Consider the following 20,726-nt stretch of genomic DNA (forward strand, 5'->3'; position numbering starts at 1 on the left):
GGGGGGAAAGACTTTAGACCCTTGTGACTGTATACGGCCATTAAAAAGAACAAATACAATTTTTGTGTTCAAGTCAAAAGGGATAAAATATAACGTGATATTAATGATTGAAAAATTTGTTCACAAACCCGACATTTTACGACATTATATTAGCCTAGAAATGTGCTTATGAATTATGCATCATCAAAACATACTACTATGCAACTAACCTACATTTGTATAGCTATTTAAACTCGAGAACCACACAATTACGCGCATTTCTGTTCATTTCCCACTAATTTCTCCTTGACACAGTTTAATTCAGGACTCCATTCATGATGTGAGATGGGGAACACACACAGCTGGCGATGCGTTGCCAGGTAAGGGAGTGAACGAGTGCAGCCATGGCAACCCTACTGGTGTAGTTGTGTCTGGTGACATTGGGACGAAGAGTAAAGCTACTAACTGCCCACGTCTGCGCTTTCGCAATCTGGTTGCGTCAGGATTCATCTCAAAGCAACGCTGTCATGGACGAAGGGGAGGACGGCGATGAAGACCACAAGGAAATCCTCGACTCTTCCTCCAAGATGAAGAATGTAACGCCAGGAGGGGGAGCAACGAGCAGGCTCTCCAACAACAAGGACTTCGCGTCGGTCTCGCGTGGACGCAGCACGGAATCCACCGCGCTCCTCTGTCAAGATGTTTCCAGGAGCGGGTTTGACGGCGGCGAGGATGGCACCGGAATGAGATGCGTTATCAACGGAGACTGCCGAAAAGACGAGAGCTTGTCCTCAATCCTCTCCAAGCAGGAGAAGCATACAGGTGGAGGCTTCCCAGCATCTGCATGTCACTCCAGCACCTCCAGCATGGACGGCTCGGTCACTCCTGCCCTGACCGCCGCTGGACCCGCTGACAAGAAGGACTCCAGAGTTTCCTTCTCCAACGCCCCCCCTGCCCTCGGACCGACCCCGAACCCGCCGGCCAATTCTGTGGGCTTTTCCAAGTCTGAGGATGGCCAAATCACGGCAGATGATGGGGAAACCAGGGACAATCAAACTTACATGCAGAGGCAGTTCAGCTCCATGCTACAGCCCGGGGTCAACAAATTCTCGCTGCGTATGTTTGGGAGCCAAAAGGCAGTGGAGAAGGAGCAGGAACGAGTCAAATCCGCTGGCAACTGGATTATTCATCCATACAGTGATTTCAGGTAGGGATGATGGACCAATGGAGACTCAATACCTGGTTGCAAATGCACATGAATTCTATTAAATGGCTGACTTTCCTGGTATAAAAAGCTGCGCTTCGATAAAATGTTACATTTTCTTAGACAACAACAAAACAAAAACAAAACAAACAACAGAAAAGAAAAGAAGAAAATTGTACAACCGTAAACGCAAATTAGAAACATTTTCAAATATCCCACATTCAGTAAAGAGCTGTACACTGCACAAAATCATAGTAACAGGGTTGACTATTTAAGATATTCTGACAAATTTAATGCTTTAAGATGCATTAAACAAGGTGGCATTTGTTTTATTTTCTGAAAGTATACACATAAGTGCCACCTTGTTTAATAACGTCATCTTAAAATGTTAAATTTGTTAGAGGACGTCCTTAAATAGTCAACCCTGTTACTGAACACCTGCATTCAATTCTTCTTCGAATACCTTGTAGTGTTATGACCACAATGGCTAGATGTCAACTCTGTTACCTTTTCTTAAAGTAACAGAGTTGACATTTTAATGTTCGTTGAGCCATTTTGCTCTGGGTCATAATACTACAAGGTGTGCTGATATTTATTAATTCACAAATATTTAGTGTTCAGTATATAACAGCACTTATTCACTGTACAGTCACAGTAACAGGGTTGACTTTTGGACTAGGACTAAGATCGCCCACATTTTAAGATGACGTTATTAACAAACAAGGTGGCAAGCTATTGTCATGTCATCATGATAGTTTTTATTCAAAAAAATCACTTTAATATTTTATTAAACTTATTCAATTATGTCAACTCTGTTACCATAATTTCCCCTGCATCAGCTTTGAGGGACACAAAAGGCACTCTTTTCATGGAACAACCCATAAGCTTGAATATCAAATATGCGTTTTAATTAGTAATAAGGATCGGGAACTCACATATACTTGATTTTTAGTAAACTGAGATGAATTATTGATGGCACACTTGCACCATCTGCACTAAAGCTGTTATGCTTCATGTCATCAGGTGTGTATAATTTACCAGAACATTTATGGAAATCCTGTTGTACAAAAGCCGGATAAACCTGCTAAAGGAAATTTAGTCAGAAAAACTAACTTTAAAGTTCTGACATGATAAAGTTTGTAAAGAAATGCACTGGGAATAAAACTTTCTTGTAAAGCCTTACTGGTTTTTAGCTGTGGTTAAAAAGCAGAGTGTAATTTATGCCACATAAAATGTAAACTTTAGCATCTGCATTTAAAAATAAAATCAAAATATGCTTGCCCTGAAATAATGGCTCTAAACTGACCCTGGACCCATATAGCTCTGGTTTGTTTGTTGTTCTCCCAGGAAGCACTTTGAATGATTTAGTCTTCTCTGTGTCTTCACTTAATTGTCTCCCAGGACACAGAGGCTCAAATACAGTGACAAACAGGTTGATTTTATATTAAGCAACCGCCAATAAAGGCTGTTATACAGGGTCGCTACCTCAGTATAGGCAGTAGCTTAATGAAGTTTTGATTGAGACAGACCCATAATCTGTTTGGCCAATATTTTTCATATCGTCGTTTGCTGGGTCTCCAAAGAGAAACACTCAACAGTGTTAGTACACCACTGTGCATTCAACGGGAAACAACTCATTTTGTGTAAACAATAACATTTTATGTAATAGACATTCATTATGAGGTGAGAGACAGCAGAAAAAAAACAAGCTCTAATTAAAAAACAAACAAAAAAGGTTTGGTTATCAGTATTGTAGTCATGAAACAATAAATATATCATTCTCTAATTATAAATTTTATATATATATATATATATTTAGAGAATGAGAATATATATTAGAGAATACAATACTATATAAATTATAATCTCTTAAAATAATTCTATATCATAATAAAAAATAAATTCTATCTCATAATATTATCATCTAATTTTAAATGACCATTTCAATATTTATTTATAGAAAAAAAATCTCTGTCTGTCTATCTATCTATCTATCTATCTATCTATCTATCTATCTGTCTATCTGTCTATCTATCTATCTATCTATCTATCTATCTATCTATCTATCTATCTATCTATCTATCTATCTATCTATCTATCTATCTATCTATCTATCTAACTATCTATCTATCTATCTATCTATCTATCTATATATCTATCTATCTATCTATAATTATAAGTCATAAAAAATATATTACAGTTGTACAAAAAATATTAAAAACAATAAAAAAATAATACAACACAATAACCAATTACTTTAAATTGCATATTTTAGATATGAAATAATAACACTAAACTCATAAAAATACATATAAAAATCACAATATATTTATAAATCATACAACTATTTTACATAAAAAATAATTAATAAAAAATAAAATATATTTTTCATATATCCAGCCAGTACAATATTTGAATGGATTATTTTAAAAAGATTACTTTTATTATTCAGCTCGTATAGAAAAAGATAACTCAGGAAGAGTTTTTCTCCAACATCAGCATCATTACGCAATCTTTTAAGCTTTCTGGTTATTTTGCTAGTGACTGTTCATGCACATTTTTTTTTGAGTGTGCATGAGAAAAAAAATAACATAATATAATGGATTTGTTCAAGCTAGTCTTGGTATTTATTCATAATCACACGTTGCAATGCAGGCCAGTGATCTATTATTATTTGCACAGAGAAGACGAACAGAGCACTGCATTTAAATGAGCTTTATATGATGGAGCACATATTATTAGAACACAACAGCTACAGCTGCGTAGTGTGTGTGTGTGAGAGCCCAGTTACGATCGCTTCCGAAGTTTTGGTTTCAGTACCACAGACAGCTCTGCAGTCATATCGCCATAAAGAATCAATAAATCATTGATACACGTTAAAAGAGGCTACTTAGATCTTCATTTCCCACTTAAATCTCAAACATCTGTAAGCCAAATCCTCCTGTTTTGTCCCGTCTGTATCTCTTTCTCAGAGTCCTTGTGATGACCTTGCATAGGTTGACTATTATTTATTGGTACAATATCTCACAATATTGATTCCATCCAACAGGCACTATATCACACGAAAGCTGTTTTATTACGGCTACATCGCCTCTCCTCTCATGTGCATGCAAGGCTGAGGTTATTTATAGGGTGTATCCCTGTCTCACCGAAAGCACGAGGACTGAATTTCATTTCTTTATTACAAGGGTGTGCCTCATGCCAAACCAAATACATGAAAAATGCCACATATGGCAACACATCTTTTTAAAAAAGATATCCCCATATCCTCAAGTGCCCAAGCACCAAGCGAAATAATGAATTCACGCACACAACTATACCCTGAGGACTAATTTACAAATGCTCTCAGACATTTTGTCGGAGACATTGAAATGCCCATTTTCATCGCCATTCATGCATAATCTATAAATAAAATGCATGCATTTAAGAATGTGCCCTGTTCAGGTAATTTAATCCATGTACCCGTTCCTTTATTCTCCACATAGGTTCTACTGGGATTTCACAATGCTTATGTTTATGGTGGGCAACTTGATTATCATTCCTGTGGGCATCACCTTCTTCAAGGAGGAGACCACCACCCCTTGGATTATCTTCAACGTAGTGTCCGACACGTTCTTCCTCATGGACCTGGTACTGAACTTCCGTACAGGCATTGTCTACGAAGACAACACAGAGATAATACTGGACCCTGAAAAGATCAAGATGAAGTACCTGAAGACGTGGTTTGTCGTGGACTTTGTGTCTTCCATCCCGGTGGATTATATCTTTCTCATCGTCGAGAAAGGCATTGACTCCGAGGTTTACAAGACAGCCAGGGCATTGCGGATTGTGCGTTTCACCAAGATTCTCAGTTTACTGCGACTACTTAGACTGTCTAGACTGATTCGCTACATCCATCAATGGGAAGAGGTAAGATGGACTTCATTGTTGAAGTCAAACACGATCTTTCGAATTTTGAAGAAATCCCAGACAGCAACATAGTGTCGGCCCAGATCCAGGCCACATGTGGATTCAACACGTACCAGATGTGGGCCGACTCTGTTGCCGTCTGGAATGGAAACATTCACTTTGATGAGCATCAAAAAATGGGTTTTATTCTACGTTGAACAGGTCACCTTATGGTTTCTACCATTTGAGATAAAAAAATATATGAATTGTGGCTTACTGAGTAATGCTGGTAACTCAAAAAATTATTGCTTTTTCTCTGAAAGCGCATACTCTCTTCTTTTAAATAAAAGATTACCTCACGGCTATTAAAATAAATAAATATAGTATGCAGTCTGGATGTACTACATTCGTCATTGTCATGTGACCCACCATCTTCAGTTACGACTCCTCTCCTGCAGCCTCATGGGATAGCATAGTGTCCATCAAATGCACTTCTGAATCTCACTAGCCACTAGTAATAGGTCATCCGGGTACTTTAGGCCTACTGTTTTATGAATACAGTGAATTCTGACATACTGCTCTTTTCACATACCGTTTTTCATCTGTTATATAGTAGGGAAGTACACATATTTGGAAGCAGCCTCTGACATTAGGTTAGCATGCTAATAATGCTAATAACTAAGTTATCTGGCCAGTTGTAATGTTGCTAAATACACAACGAAACTAAAACCACATATGAAGCCAAATGTTTAGTTGATAATTAACCAATTTGTAAAAAAAAAAAAACAACTATAAATGATAAGCTATCAGGTTAACCGTTAGCTTGCTAAATGCATGCTAACTACTGTAAAAACACCAATTATGATTGATAGTCAAAAAGCCAAAAAAAGCGTTGCTTTGTTTATGGTTTGTATATCTGCAGTCCTAGTTTCGGCTTCCATTTTTGAATGACATAGAAGGCACTTCTGAATTTCGCTAATAAAAGGTCATCCGGGTACATTAGTCCTACTGTTTTGTAAATTCATACATATTCTTTTCACATACGGTTTTCGTCTATTATATAGTGGGGAAGTACTAACTACTGTAAAAACACCAATCATGACTGATATTCAAAATGGTAAGCACGTGTTGTCCTAGTTTTGGCTTCCTTTTTTGAATAACGAATATAAACAAGTCTTCTGAATCTTGCTAGTAGTAGGTCATCCAGGTACTTTTGGCCTACTGTGAATTCAGACATACTATTCTTTTCACATACGTTTTTCGCCTACTATAGTAGGGAAGTATGCATTTTTGGATGCAGCCTGTGGCATTTTGCAGTCTTACAAAAAAAATAATCAAAAAACGTGCTGAAATAATGACTGATATTCTGTTGAGTTATCTTGTACCTTAAACAGTAAAGCACAGTGCTAGCTAAATGCTAAAGAGCTCAAGTCCTTTACTTGAATGAATGCATAAACTCATAAAATGCGTATCTTGACTGAAATGTAAGTCACTTTGGATCAAAACGGTATGAATGTAAACTTTTGGTTCATTTGTCACACTGAAGATAGAAGACTTTCACATGGTAAACTTAAGCCATGGATTCACCGCAGGAATTAGGAAGTTCTGGGTATATATTTCCTCCTCAAAACAGCCCTGCTCACGAGCTAGTCCTTATTCAAAGCCCAGGAATTTTCGGGGGTTAGGGTTCTTGGGCGCTGAAAATGCTGATTGGTTGAGTTCATGCAGCATTTTGATTGGCTGACTCCATGCAGCATTTTATTTCAAACACCAACAAGGCGGTTGTTGCGGTAAGTGCAGTAAGAGTTGTTTGCTATTCGAATCAACAACGACGTTTAAAAAAATACAACCAATGGACCGACTTCAGCCTATATGCGATGGATGAAATCCAGCGGGAAATGGAAAGTCGCTCGCAGTCCTATGTCACCAGACTAATCTTCACAGTACTTTAAACCGCGATGGAAAAACACAGACTACAAAACAATTCATGGGACAAATTGTTCTGGGTAATTTTGGTGGAAACTTTATATACTGCCAGTTATTCTGTTTAAACTTAAATTGTGCATGCGTTACATTAAGATTAGTTTGTTGGGATGCTTTTCCAAACAAAGTCAAATGTTTGTTTACCTGGTGACGTCAGTTCTCTTGTTTGTAACTGCGAGAGGCAGAATTTAATCAATGGAGCTTTTTACTGATTTCCAATGCTGCCTTCTAGGTGTTTGCCATTGGTGACCAATTAGATGCATGGGCTAATTAATGTAGCCTGAAGTAATTAACCATCATAAATGTTAATAATGGCAACCGACTGACCACAATAGTAAAAACATTTCAGTGCATTAACATTAAAACAATGAATGACATTTTAAAACACCGCCTTTTGCGAACATTTCGGATGATTACATGGAGAGCCAGCTGTTCAGACTGACAGCAATGTGACAATTTGCCTGGGGTTGAGCTGACTGATGATTCAGTTATATGTGTTCTTTTCACCACCAAATGGGACAATTATGCTGCTGATTACATAGTGGTAATGTGATCCAGGCATGGCCCTCAATTACTGAATCAACCTTGCACAGCAGTGCCACATCCACTTCACACTGTTTAGCCCCTTATAACTCTTGATTACTCAGGCATGAGTAAGACATCCTAAAAGATATGACCAACCCCATTTGTCTCACACCACTTTTCCTTAACCTAAATTACGCGTAGGTAAGGCAAATGCCTTTAAACAGTGTTCTTTTATCAGGGAAAGGTCATAAACCGCTAGCGAATCCCCCAACTGCACGCTTGGTGCCCATTACTGTTTTTTTGCACTGCATGTAAACACCTGCCCCCCTTGGATTGCCGTTTGCAAAGCCTGAACAAAATGCCTGTTGTGGCCATAAGAAAAACAAAACAAGAAAAGCATAACATTAGCCACAGTAACATGTTGTGTGCTAGCTAATAAAAAGGCTTTCCCTGACAGCCTTCTGCTAGCAGGAGTATAGGTTAGCAAGGGATGAATATAATGCTGTCTTTTAATGAAAGCCAATTGTTATCTTGCTAAAAAACACAAAGCTAAATGTTTTTGACCATTTATATTTTTGCGAAACAACATAAATTCTAAGCTACCAGGTTAATAGTAAGCTTGCGAACTGCAGGGTAATTAAAAACAAAGAAAGCTAAAGCTGCGTCTGAAATCGTGTACTATTAGCCTAGAAATCTAGACGCACCCTAGCGGCAGCAAATCTAATCTTCTGTGAGTGTCGTCTAGCAACTCTCAATACCCTTCTGAGCTGTAATTGCCAAACTCTTGCCGGGCCAATCACATTGTGTATAGAGTCGGTGGGCGGAGCCATAATGACGACGGAACGAGTTGCGTTTGCGTGCTTCGTAAACACAGAAACTGGCGAACAGCGGTCTTTCGAATCAGCTTTGACCGTGACTCTGGAAGACTTGGAGTTAAGCTTTTCTCTCAGAAAAGAACAAAGAACGGCACTGAAGTCATTCTTAAAAAGGGAAGATGTGTTTGGAGTTTTGCCGACCGGATACGGCGAATGTTTAATCTATCAACAAGCTCTGTTTCACCTTCATTGCTCTGGTTGGTGTAGCCCTAAAGCCTGTAAAAAACTATAAATGCTAAGCTAGCAGGCTAACCATTAACTTGCTAAATGCAGGCTAACTACTGTAAAAACACTAAGAAATCAAAACATTTAAGGCTCACACCAAGTCGACGATCGACTGTTGGCCAATGTTGGGCAGTCATTGAGCCTTAGCCGGCCTAGTTTTTGCACTGTGGGTTATTTTGGCCAATTGAGTATACTGAATTGGCACCCATCTGCATCGCTGGTGACCTCAGATTGGCTGTTCAGCTTAGTGAATGAGTTTGCACAAGAATGAAAGTGAAAATGATAAAAGCCAGCAAAGAAAATAGAACAGATAGCTCAAGATGTTTGGTCTGGAAACTCACCATTGAAGGGGCTTAATCTGAGGGGCGGATAAACGGTTGTCTTTCAAACTCCCTCTGCACGCGATAGGATAGCGCTACCACCAACCAGAGCAACGAAGGTGAAGCGGAGCTAGTTGACAGATTAAACTTTTGCCGTATCCGGTCGGCAAAACTCCGAACACCTCTTCCCTTCTTAAGAATGACTTCAGTGGCGTTCTTTTCTCAGAGAAAAGCTTAACTCCAAATCTTCCAGAGTCGCGGTCAAAGCTGATTTGAAAGACCGCTGTTCGCCAGCTTCTGTGTTTACTAGTAGCATGCAAGCGCAACTCTGCCATCATCATGTTAAACCCGCCCACCGACTCTATACACAATGTGATTGGCCTAACCAGAGTTTGTTTTTTAAAGCTCAGACGTGTATTGAGAGTTGCTAGATGATACTCGTGGCAGATACGATTTGCTGCCACTAGGGTGCCTCTAGATTTCTAGGCTATAGCACACAGAAGGCTGTTATAATCTTACCTGAGCATTCCAGTTGTTAGTTGTCTGTAGTCTTTTTGGTGTGTTTAAGCTAGTGTTGTCAAAAGAACCTACTTCAGTACCAAGTTGATACTGAAATGTAAAAAATGTGACAAACACAACGGCCAATCAGAGGTGTTTAATAATCCATTCAATAGTGTGGGAAATGCTGATATTGACAATTTTTTTTTTTTAATTTTTAGTACAGATTTGGTACCAAAGTCCTTTGTCCTACTTCTTTTACATTGGCTTGGTGTGTTCAGTCAGCCTAAGTGCTTGCTATAATAGGCATAAGTGAAATTCAATTGGAGACTAAAAACAATCACATTGTTTGTAAAATTAGTTTGAAAAATTGTTTCGGTCCAACAGCCACATCATGGTATGAATGGAAATGCACTACTCAAAACTGAACATACACAAGCAAACAGGATTACACAAGCCAGTGATTTCACGCGGACATTAGTCAGTAGGTTTTTGACAACATCTTTACAGAAGGTGATTATGCATGCCAGAAGAAAAAGGAGTATTGATATTCAGTATGGATCATTCATTTCATCCAATTCAAACCGCGGTGCAATGAGACCTGTAAGTGCTTCCACATTTCTTTGAGATCAGTGACCCTGATCAAAGAGGCTTTCAAGAAACACACGACAAAAACGATAAGCTAAACAAACAGCCATAACTCCCAACCATAGCGCCAAGCATGATGCTCCTCTTCAAATATTAGTCTCCAGTCAGTTTTATGTTTTGCATTGTCTCAGTTTTAAGATGCTGCTGCTTCTCAAGCTAGAAAAAAACAAAACAACCCATGCCGACTAAGAACTTTGCAACACGAGCCAGGTTAGTGTCTCTGCCTTGTCTTCTTTTATCGCTGTTTTTGGCCCAGTTGCTATTTGGGGCACTTGGCTTTTCTCAGGTGTGACAAGCCTTGTTTCTAGTATGGGAAGAGAGTGTTGACACTGTCTCGCACAACCACACAAGGCATTATCCTGGGCCGGCTCCAGATCGCTTTCCAAAAGCTGTCCTCTTCACTTTGTAACCACAAACAAACTGCACACACTGCTGTCTCCTAGAGACACATTCTCCACTCTTCCGTAGTCTTGCCAGGAAGAACTCGCTATCAGTTTGCCACATTACTTTCATCATTCACAGACATGTCCGTATCATTCTGACCCGACGGTCACCGATATTGAATCTAATCTGACGGGATGAAGTCTGTAGGATGCACTGTTACTCATTACATAAACCTTTGACAAACCTGATCTCAATACAATATGTCCACAAATCTAGAGGTCACTAATAATCTACAAGTCAAAAGGGCTTTGAAACAGTAGCTTGTTTGGACAATCCCTCCAAAAATGAGGGATTTTGTTTCAGTCTGTCTTTGTTTCAGCGTCCTGATAATTTAATACCTTCTGGTTTGTCCTAGAGAGTCCTTCCCTTCTGCTACTCAATTGTAATGAGCTCTTATCTTGACTGACAGATCTTTCACATGACCTATGACCTGGCCAGTGCGGTGATGCGCATTATCAATCTGATTGGGATGATGCTGCTGCTGTGCCACTGGGATGGCTGTCTGCAGTTCCTGGTGCCCATGTTGCAGGACTTCCCCTCGGACTGTTGGGTGTCCCTTAACAAGATGGTGGTAAGTCTTACCTTCCAACTTACCTCGGTTTCTCTGCTCTCCTAAATAGCAAGTTGTCAGTGATATGTGTAGCCCAAAGTTTGGGCATCATTTTCTACAGTTGCACACATATAAGAATGAGTCTAGGAACTGGACAATTCCTGGACAATTCCACACAATATGCAAATAACAAAGCCAACACCTCTCTTGATATCATCAGCGTTTGACAGTGTTAATCACATGGGCGCATTGGGGAGCCGAATCCATCACCTGCTCCTCTCACTTTCCCAAGTCTGCCTGGCACTTCGAATCACCCCTCCCTCACTGCTCACCATCATCCATCTGTTCTCCCTGTTGTTTAGTCTAGTTTGAAGAAAAGACACTGTTTGGACATTTGCTACACTGATGTATACAGTAAGTGATCGTGAACTCTTTCTCGGTGACGTGTGTACAGCGTCAAGCAACTTCAACTGCGGGGACGATTTATACTTGGGTTATCTAGGGATTCACATTTGGGCATAATACCACTCTGACAACCGAAGGCTGGCTTGTTTTAAACCTTAGTGTAAACGATTGCCGACAGTTTGTGAATAGACGTCAACCAGTTTTCAAATTCAAATGTCAAACTGAATTTACCAATAGAAAGGTTGAAAAACTCGCAGGCTTGAATCTAATCAATGCCTTTTATTTAGGGTTTTCCTGTCTGATTATCCTTTTTGAAACTCTTTTTATGTTGTCATGTGACATGGGGACAGGTTTTTCATTGGCTTTTGTTACAACAATAGTTTCAGTCTTTCTATTCATTGCCAGTGCTAAGCAATCAAGGTCAGCAGCTTTCGAAAGGCAGATTGCTTGAAATGAAAGACGCAGCGTTAAATGATCCATCTCATTATTTCAAGTGTCTGTCTGGTCTCTCAATAGGCCCTTCTTTTTGCGGTAATGAAGCCTGTGAGTCAGACTTGCTGAAGTGTTGCTTCAGCAAAGGTGCTATAAAACACTGGATAATTTACAAACCTTTCTACATCTGTTAGAATACTGTAAGACATAGAGAGGCATAACTATTCAGGATACTGTAAACAAGTGATGACATTCAGAATCCAATCCAAAACTATACCACTTGTACTCGCCTCCTTCCCGTTTGCAGATATCCAGGGTCAGGTTTTGAAAAAGACATTTTTTTAACCACCACTGAAGGTTGAAAAAAAAAAACATCGGAGATCATTAATGTAAGCCTAAACTCATCAATATCGCATCCAAATTGAATAAAAATTCCATGTTGATGTGCATAAATGAGTTACAGATGATTCAGCCACAATTCATCTGCCGCTGTGTTTCCCACCTCTGATAGATCAATGCACTGAAATACACCCTTTGATCCCTTTTGATCCAGCTGTGCCCTGTGATCCATGACCTAGCATCTTTAAATCCGTCTGTGCACGATTAGAATCCCAAATAAAGCATGTGCGATTCACAGGTACAGGCTCACGTGTACGTTTTTCAAGAGTTTTGCTAATGAGCTCTGCAAGCTCGAGGAGCCATTCCAAGTTAAGATAAGCTTCCCGCAGACGTGCACAGACACACATAGAGACTGTCTTCATCTATAGGCCTATCTTCATCTACACATTCAAAGTGAAGGGCTCTTAGTTGACGAAGGTCAGTTCACTGGCGACCATCTTGGTAATGTGCCCATTAAGCTATTTACTGTGAAGGCGGGTAAGTACAGCTCTGGGGAAAGACTGGAACTTCTCATCACTTTAAAGTGAAAGTTGGGACTTTAATTATCACAACTACCATCACTACAATTCTAAAAGGGGTTTGTCTTCACCGCCATAAAAATGTTTGTTCTTTCACATAGAAATGATTAAACAAGCACCTCCAAAGGAAACACTTTGCATTGCAGCTCATTACCTCTCTATATTTATTCAATTTTAAACACCATTATAATACCTCAGCAAGCCATGACTAAATATTAGAGTAATTGTTTCCCCTCAGCAGAATGTAGACACAATCCTATGTTCATAGATAAAAGCCCCAGAGTAAAGACAAATTACTATACTAGTTGAACTTGGCTAAATCAACTTAGCAGTCTCTTCATCTCAGTTCCAGTGGGGGAGTGTAACACTAGGTTAAATGTCTGCTAAGGGTATTAGTTTAGCAAACGCAACCAAAGTACAATTGATTAACCGAATCTACCCTATTGTGTGCTAATCTTTCATTGAGCTCATTTAAAATCATGCTAGCAGCACTACAATTTATGTCTGCTAAACAGATTATTTCCTCTTTCTTTTCCTATACATTTGTGAATGCCTGTTTATCCACAGAATGTAGAGCATGTGTTGGAGTGTTAAATGTCGGATGTTTCGAGGCTATGCAATTGCAAGAGACGTGCCACTGCCAAGCGACTCTTTGTGTTTACAGCTTATTGGTGTTCACGTAGCGGTACAAATCCTGAGAAATCATTCTCATAGTAGAAGGCACAGCTCGGGTCCATCTAAGAATGAACATAAACAAATGAAATGTGAATTACATACATTTTTTCCCATGTATATATCAGGGGGGACTTTAGCAGTTCATTGTGTTCATTCAGTGTTTAATTGTTGACGTGTGCACATTGAGATGTTCCAGTTAACCCATAAGAAAATTATTGCTCAGGGTATGTCTGGAAGCCTTGGAAGGCCAGACATGTAAAGAAGATGGAAAGCAGACATGAACTTAGCAAACAAATCTCTCCAACACACTGCAGTAAATGTTTAGACTCAAGACAATGTTTTCCCGGGCTTTGCATCTGTATTTGATGGGATTGTTGGGTTTGCGGCAACACTTGGCTTCTGCTTTTGGACTATACAGTTGAGTCTGTAACACATTTATATCTCTTATAAATCTATCTGCCAGTTGGTGATAGCAGTCAGGTGTAGCCTGGCCTCAACAGAGGCCTCTTCCTTCCCAACCCTAGTAAGCCACTTCTTATCTCATCTCCACAAAGTAATTTCCCTGATTATCCATCACCCCCGTATTCCATTTTCCCCCTCTTCGTCATTCAATGTTACCCTTGGCCTCTTTGACTTTGATTCAGAATCTTCCTAGCCTTGTCTAAACCTGCTCGAAGAGAATGCAAATCAAGTTAAGCACATTTCATGGGGACCCATCAGGTCAATTCTGAAAAATCAGTAGCTTATGAAGAGAGATGAGGCACCTTAGCGTAGCAGCTGAGGTCTTATGCAGATATCTGCGAGGGAAGGAAAGACATTATAGCAAGAGCCCAGCTGATCAGTAAAAAATGCGGTCCCATTAACCACCTTTAAATATCAGACAGAGTGATGAAATAATGAATCTATCACAGGTCCATGCCGCACGTAGCTATCCAATGTACAGCACTTGGCAATCTGCCCTTTATCAAGGTTTTATAAAGGTGTACCTCTCATGAGCCAAGATTCTGACACAAGGATTAGTGTCCAGAGGAGATCATGCTCAGGAGAGTATATCTAGGGCTGATGAAGTAATCAAAGTCTCTCTTTCTTTTTTCTCTTTATCACTTTCTCGCCTTCCAATTTGCAGAACGACTCCTGGAGTGAGCTGTACTCCTTTGCCCTGTTCAAGGCCATGAGCCATATGCTGTGCATCGGGTACGGACGCCAGGCCCCAGAGAGTATGTCTGATATCTGGTTGACCATGCTGAGTATGATCGTGGGAGCCACCTGCTACGCCATGTTCATTGGCCATGCCACCGCCCTCATACAGTCGTTGGACTCTTCTCGACGCCAGTACCAGGAGAAGGTGGGTACTATGCTCCAGACATACACACACACATACGCACAGAAACACCTGCAGATGACCTTCTTATGTGTCACCGTTTGTTTGATCTCGCCAGATCAAAGTCGGTACCTATCGTCTGTTTGAGAGGATGAAACTGCTCAGGCCAACTATCCCTACGGCTGTGGATTCTGGGTATTCTCTGCAATCTGGTCTCCCTCTCATCTGATCAGTTGTCAGTCCCTCCCCATGCTGTAATTCGGTCTTCTTTGATTCCTAATCACGACATCTGGTGCTTGTTTACACAGGCAACTCTAGTTTGCATCCCGTGTCTTGACGTCACAAACAATTTATGTCACAAACTTCTTATCTCTGCACAATTTCATTGAGCAGGCGACTTTCTGGAACCCCCTTTTTCTTGAAAATAGATAATCATTTGCCATTTGCTTAAGATTCTATCTCAAAGATATTTGATGCTCACCTTTGCTCCAATAAACCCGAACCATCACCCCCCACCGCAATTTCTGACGCTGCCCCACATGAAAAATCGAAATGCCTGCCAGCAAAGGCACCAACCCGGTGCCCACCTAAGTAAAAAGGCTTGCATGCTCTTAAATTATTGGAGAATGCCCAGGGGCAGCAGTCAGTTTACATTAGATATCTGACAGTGACAGACATTCTCTTCTACAGGAAATGGGGTAAAGCAGTCAGATGGACAGGACTGAATTAAGTTCATCAGCAATCAAATTAATTTTCAAGCAGACCAGGGGCCTCATTTATGAAACTTTCTATAGACTTCATCCTAAAAGCTAGATTTGAGATTCCCTTTATAAAACCCACTCAGTGAAAGAGGTGTGTGTACACGCATCTCGACCCAATCTCCTCCCCTAAATAACCATATATGGAGCTTACACCGCCTAATTTTAATAAGATATCAGGCATACATATATAGCGTATGCCTCTTCCAGGGCCTTTTGTGCGTACGCAACGGTTATAAATGAGACCCCAGAAGTCCTTAATCTTGCTCCTAGAGACCCACTTCTTGCAAAGTTTATTTCTAACCTGATTCAACACACATGCTTGTAATTTTCAAACAATTCTGAAGACATAAATTAGCTGAATTGATTAGGGTTGGAGCAAAACTCTGTAAGGCAGTGGATCACCAGGAGGATTGAAGACCTCTTAAAAAGACTATACCAAATTGTCTTAGCACTCTTTCTGCCACATCCAACTTCATTCTTTGGTTGCTCAAGCAGATAGCCCTGCTCCAAACTTACAGCACTGGTTGAGACAGAAGTTGACCACAGTACTTACACACTTTGGGAAGTCCCCCTATGAATGGCTAACTCATAGTTGCCTTAGATACTTTTTTGGAAAAGTATCCTAACATCAAGCAAATGTTAAGGTATTAAAATGTATTTAAAGGATGCCTTTAATTCTTACTCTAAAAATAAATATATTATGATAACATTTGAAGGGATGATGTAATGCAGAGAATCCCAAAGGGACTTTCGGTGAGGCTCATCAAATCTCGCCTCAGGCGGCAGACTTTCCCGTTCATTAATCACTAGCAGCAGAGCTGCTTGCCGTAAGATAACAGAGCCACTGAGGCAGCAGGGGAGCAGTGTGCTAAAGATGCCAACAAAAGGCATTCTTTGCACGAGATAAAAGGCCAATAGATCATGACCACATGATCCAGAATAAACATGTAATGATGTTCCTAAATATAAACCGCTGATGTTTGTGCATACTTGAGATGAAGGGGATCTCACTGGTGGAGAGGAAGAAGTGTATTGCTGTGATGGTGGTCCATGAGTGCTTGCATTTCTAAAATAGCAAATATATATTTATAACAAAATTAACCCATAATATATTCTTTCTAGCATATATTTAATATATTGCTGAAAGTTTTGGGACGACTGCCTTTACATGCCCATCCCATTATTAATTTGTAGGGGTTAATATAGAGTTGGATCACCTTTTGCAGTTATAACAGCTTCAACTCTTCTGGAAAGGCTTTCCACAAGGTTTAGGAGTGTTAATGGGAATTTTCAACCATTCTTCTGGAAGTGTATTTGTGAGGTCAGGCACTGATGTTGGGCGAGAAGGCCTGGCTCACAGTCTCCGCTCTAATCCATCCCAAAGGTGTTCTATTGGGTGGAGGTCCGGACTCTTTATAGACCTTGCTTCATACACTGGTGCTCTGTCATGTTGGAATAGGAAGAGGTCATCCCCAAACTGTTCCCACAAAATTGGGAGCATGAAATTGTCAAAAATGTCTTGGAATGCTGAAGCATTGAGTTCTATTCACTGGAATTAAGGGGCCAAGCCCAACCCCTGAAAAACAACCCCACTCCATTCCCCTTCCTATCATGGTACCACGCTTGAATTCACCGAGCTCCGGAGATGACCCATTCTTCACAAATGTTTGTAGAAGCATTATGCATGCCTAGGTGCTTGATTTTTACACATGTGGCCATAGAAGTGATTGGAACTCTTGAATTCAATTATCTGGTGTCCTAATACAATATATATTGTAAATGCATGCATAGCAGCCACTGTGAAAAGCATAGGGTACTTTCTTAAGTGTACTTTAAAATTTCTTGCGTAAAAAAAATATGTATCACGCCTCTCAACCTGTCCCTGTGTAGATCCATCATCGTCCCGTCACGTGTCATGTTGTCATGTCCATCTCCCCTGCTATGTGGAAACCAATGGGTTGACCGACAATGACAGATGAGCGGGACATTAGCCATGTAACAATTACGTAACAAGCATTTCATTGCTTAAATTTGACTTTGGAGTGCATGTTTAGGCCTAGCCTCTAACAAACGCTCAAATAGAGTAGAACGACAGTAGTCTCAGATCAGTTTCTGTCAGCATTACTGCTCCACAGGGAATTGTGGTTGTATGTACAGGCCTGCTGAGATTTACAGATCGAGCTGTATCAATCAACCATTGGCCACTGCAGACTCTGCTTAGATTAGTATGTGACAATATTAATCACAAAATAGTCTCCAACATGTACTGTACAGAACATAATATACTGACTGCATCATGTATATCACAATTCTTGGTCTTTTTGGTGAAAGTATACAGCAAGAATTACAACCCTATCATTGTATGTGGCTGTGATCTTTGTTTAGGGTTGTGTACTACAGGGTCTCATATAACGTTGGGTATTATCTAATGGTAAACCATCATAATCCTAGCTGGCGTTGAATACCTATGGTCCGCTGATGGACTCTGTGTCCATATGGGACGAAAGCTTGATATACGGTTCACAGGACTCTCATCCCCCCTCCTTGGTGACTACGATGACCTTGATGCTTTGGCAGATGGTCATGGGAAATATATCATCCCTTTATGTCACTGACTGAAGATGAACTGCATGTCCCATAAAAAAAAGAAAGAGAAAAAAAAAACAGTGGACTGGCAGAAAATGTGATAGGATTTCAAGCATTTAGCACATGCGCTAACATAGTTCATAGTTAGTAGCTTGTTTCCACATCTTTACTGGAGCTGTGTGATTTGTAAGCTAGCTTGGGTTGGAAGTGATTACATTTTTACGGAAACGAAATGAAGAGTTTGGAAATTAAAGTCCTGGCGCTGTGTGGAGAAACACTGCTAAAAAACAAGCAAACAAACAATAAAGAATGAGCTAATATTTAATAAGCCAAATCGGTTGAAATGTCCAAGTTAGATCAGAATATGTCCATTCAGGACTAAGATGATTAACTCTAATATGTTACGCAACATTGCATCAATTCTTTGATGACTTCTGTTAGGAAGCTTACCCAGGTTAATCGGATCATCTACCTGTAGGACAGCCAGATGTGTAGCTTATCTTATTTGCACTAAGCTAATGCTAGCACTGTCCTGTGAGAGCCACACATCTATCTATCTATCTATCTATCTATCTATCTATCTATCTATCTATCTATCTATCTATCTATCTATCTATCTATCTATCTATCTATCTATCTATCTATCTATCTATCTATCTATCTATCTATCTATCTATCTATCTATCTGGTATCGATTCATGCATCTATCTATCTATCTATCTATCTATCTATCTATCTATCTATCTATCTATCTATCTATCTATCTATCTATCTATCTATCTATCTATCTATCTATCTATCTATCTATCTATCTATCTGTCTGTCTGTCTGTCTGTCTGTCTGTCTGTCTGTCTGTCTGTCTGTCTGTCTGTCTGTCTGTCTGTCTATCTATTTGGTATCGATTCATGCATCCATCTATCTATCTATCTATCTATTTATCTATCTATCTATCTATCTATCTATCTGTCCGTCCGTCCGTCCGTCCGTCCGTCCGTCCGTCCGTCCATCCTTCCGTCCGTCCATCCATCCATCCATCCATCCATCCATCCATCCATCCATCTTCCTTTCTTCCTGAATGAAATGACAAAACAAAAAATAGAAGAAAGGAACTCCATCTGAGTATAAAGAGATCGGTTTCCTAAGCTATGGCCTAGTCTGAGACCATGTGTAAAATGAAAGTTTCCTGAAGTGTTTTCAGCAATAATACACAGACCTTGTTTCTTTTCAATAGGAGGCTCAAACAGTGATTGCAACAAGGTTCAAGTAATCGTCTTCATGCTTCACCTTGTCTTTCTTCAAAGCAGATTGAATGAACCAAAGAGAGGAGAAAATAGACTTCCTTGATCGAAAGGGACAAAGCGTAAATTACAGAGTTTGTCGAGCTTGACGTGACACGCGGCATTGTTATTTTGAGGTGGCTAAATGTTGATGCGCTAGTAAACACGTTTGTGGTGCTTTCTTTAATCATGGTTTTGTCAATGTTAAACAGACAGCTTCTGATTCAATTCTATTACTAAGGATTTGCACCACTGCATTTTAAACAAATTAATCTGAATTCTTTTAAACGCTGCAAGCCTCATAAACATGTAAATTAGGCTCATTAAAGATGTTTTTTTTTTTAATTCACAAACCCAGCATTATTTGCCTGTTGCTATTAGCATTGTGCTAGAAAGAAATGCAAAAAGGTGAAAAGGAAAAATGGAATGCTGTTGTTTCATTCAATTATGTGCGATTGTATAAATCCCTTATCCAATTGTAATTAATTAAGATTGAATTAGATTAGGATTTGGGCCGGATTACTGAAACAAAAGGTTTTCATGAAATGGGTTTATGATAGGGATTTCCACTCTGAGCTAATTAAAGTCAGTCAGTGCACTTCTCATGATTCCCCGCCCACTGCCAAAGGGATGATGAGTAATAGCGTGCATGCTAACATGAACTCGTCTGTGGTATATAGGATATACAGTGAGGGAAATAAATATTTGAACACCCTGCTATTTTGCAAGTTCTCCCACTTGGAAATCGTGGAGGGGTCTGAAATTGTCATCGTAGGTGCATGTCCACTGTGAGCGACATAATCACACAAAAAAAAATCCAGAAAACACAATGTATGATTTTTTAAAACTATTTATTTGTATGATACAGTTGCAAATAAGTATTTGAACACCTGAGAAAATCAATGTTAATATTTGGTACAGTAGCCTTTGTTTGCAATTACAGAGGTCAAACGTTTCCTGTAGTTTTTCACCAGGTTTGCACACACTGCAGGAGGGATTTTGGCTCACTCCTCCACACAGATCTTCTCTAGATCAGTCAGGTTTCTGGCCTGTCGCTGAGAAACACAGAGTTTGAGCTACCTCCAAAGATTCTCGATTGGGTTTAGGTCTGGAGACTGGCTAGGCCACGCCAGAACCTTGATATGCTTCTTACAGAGCCACTCCTTGGTTATCCTGGCTGTGTGCTTCTGGTCATTGTCATGTTGGAAGACCC

General features: G+C 39.8%; 1 protein-coding gene across 1 annotated transcript in view; it reads left to right on the forward strand.

Moving 5' to 3' along the window:
• Window positions 1-334: 334 nt before the first annotated feature.
• hcn2b (hyperpolarization activated cyclic nucleotide-gated potassium channel 2b) overlaps window positions 335-20,726 on the forward strand; it is a 38,630-nt gene continuing 18,238 nt past the window's right edge. The window contains exons 1-4 of the mRNA XM_067415902.1: window positions 335-1,186; window positions 4,669-5,092; window positions 10,999-11,160; window positions 14,695-14,913. Of these exons, the coding sequence (XP_067272003.1) occupies window positions 507-1,186; window positions 4,669-5,092; window positions 10,999-11,160; window positions 14,695-14,913 (1,485 nt within the window). The 5' untranslated portion in view covers window positions 335-506. The remainder of the gene's footprint in view (window positions 1,187-4,668; window positions 5,093-10,998; window positions 11,161-14,694; window positions 14,914-20,726) is intronic.

This window comes from Pseudorasbora parva, chromosome 14, assembly GCF_024679245.1.
Source record: "Pseudorasbora parva isolate DD20220531a chromosome 14, ASM2467924v1, whole genome shotgun sequence".
NCBI lineage: Eukaryota > Metazoa > Chordata > Actinopteri > Cypriniformes > Gobionidae > Pseudorasbora > Pseudorasbora parva.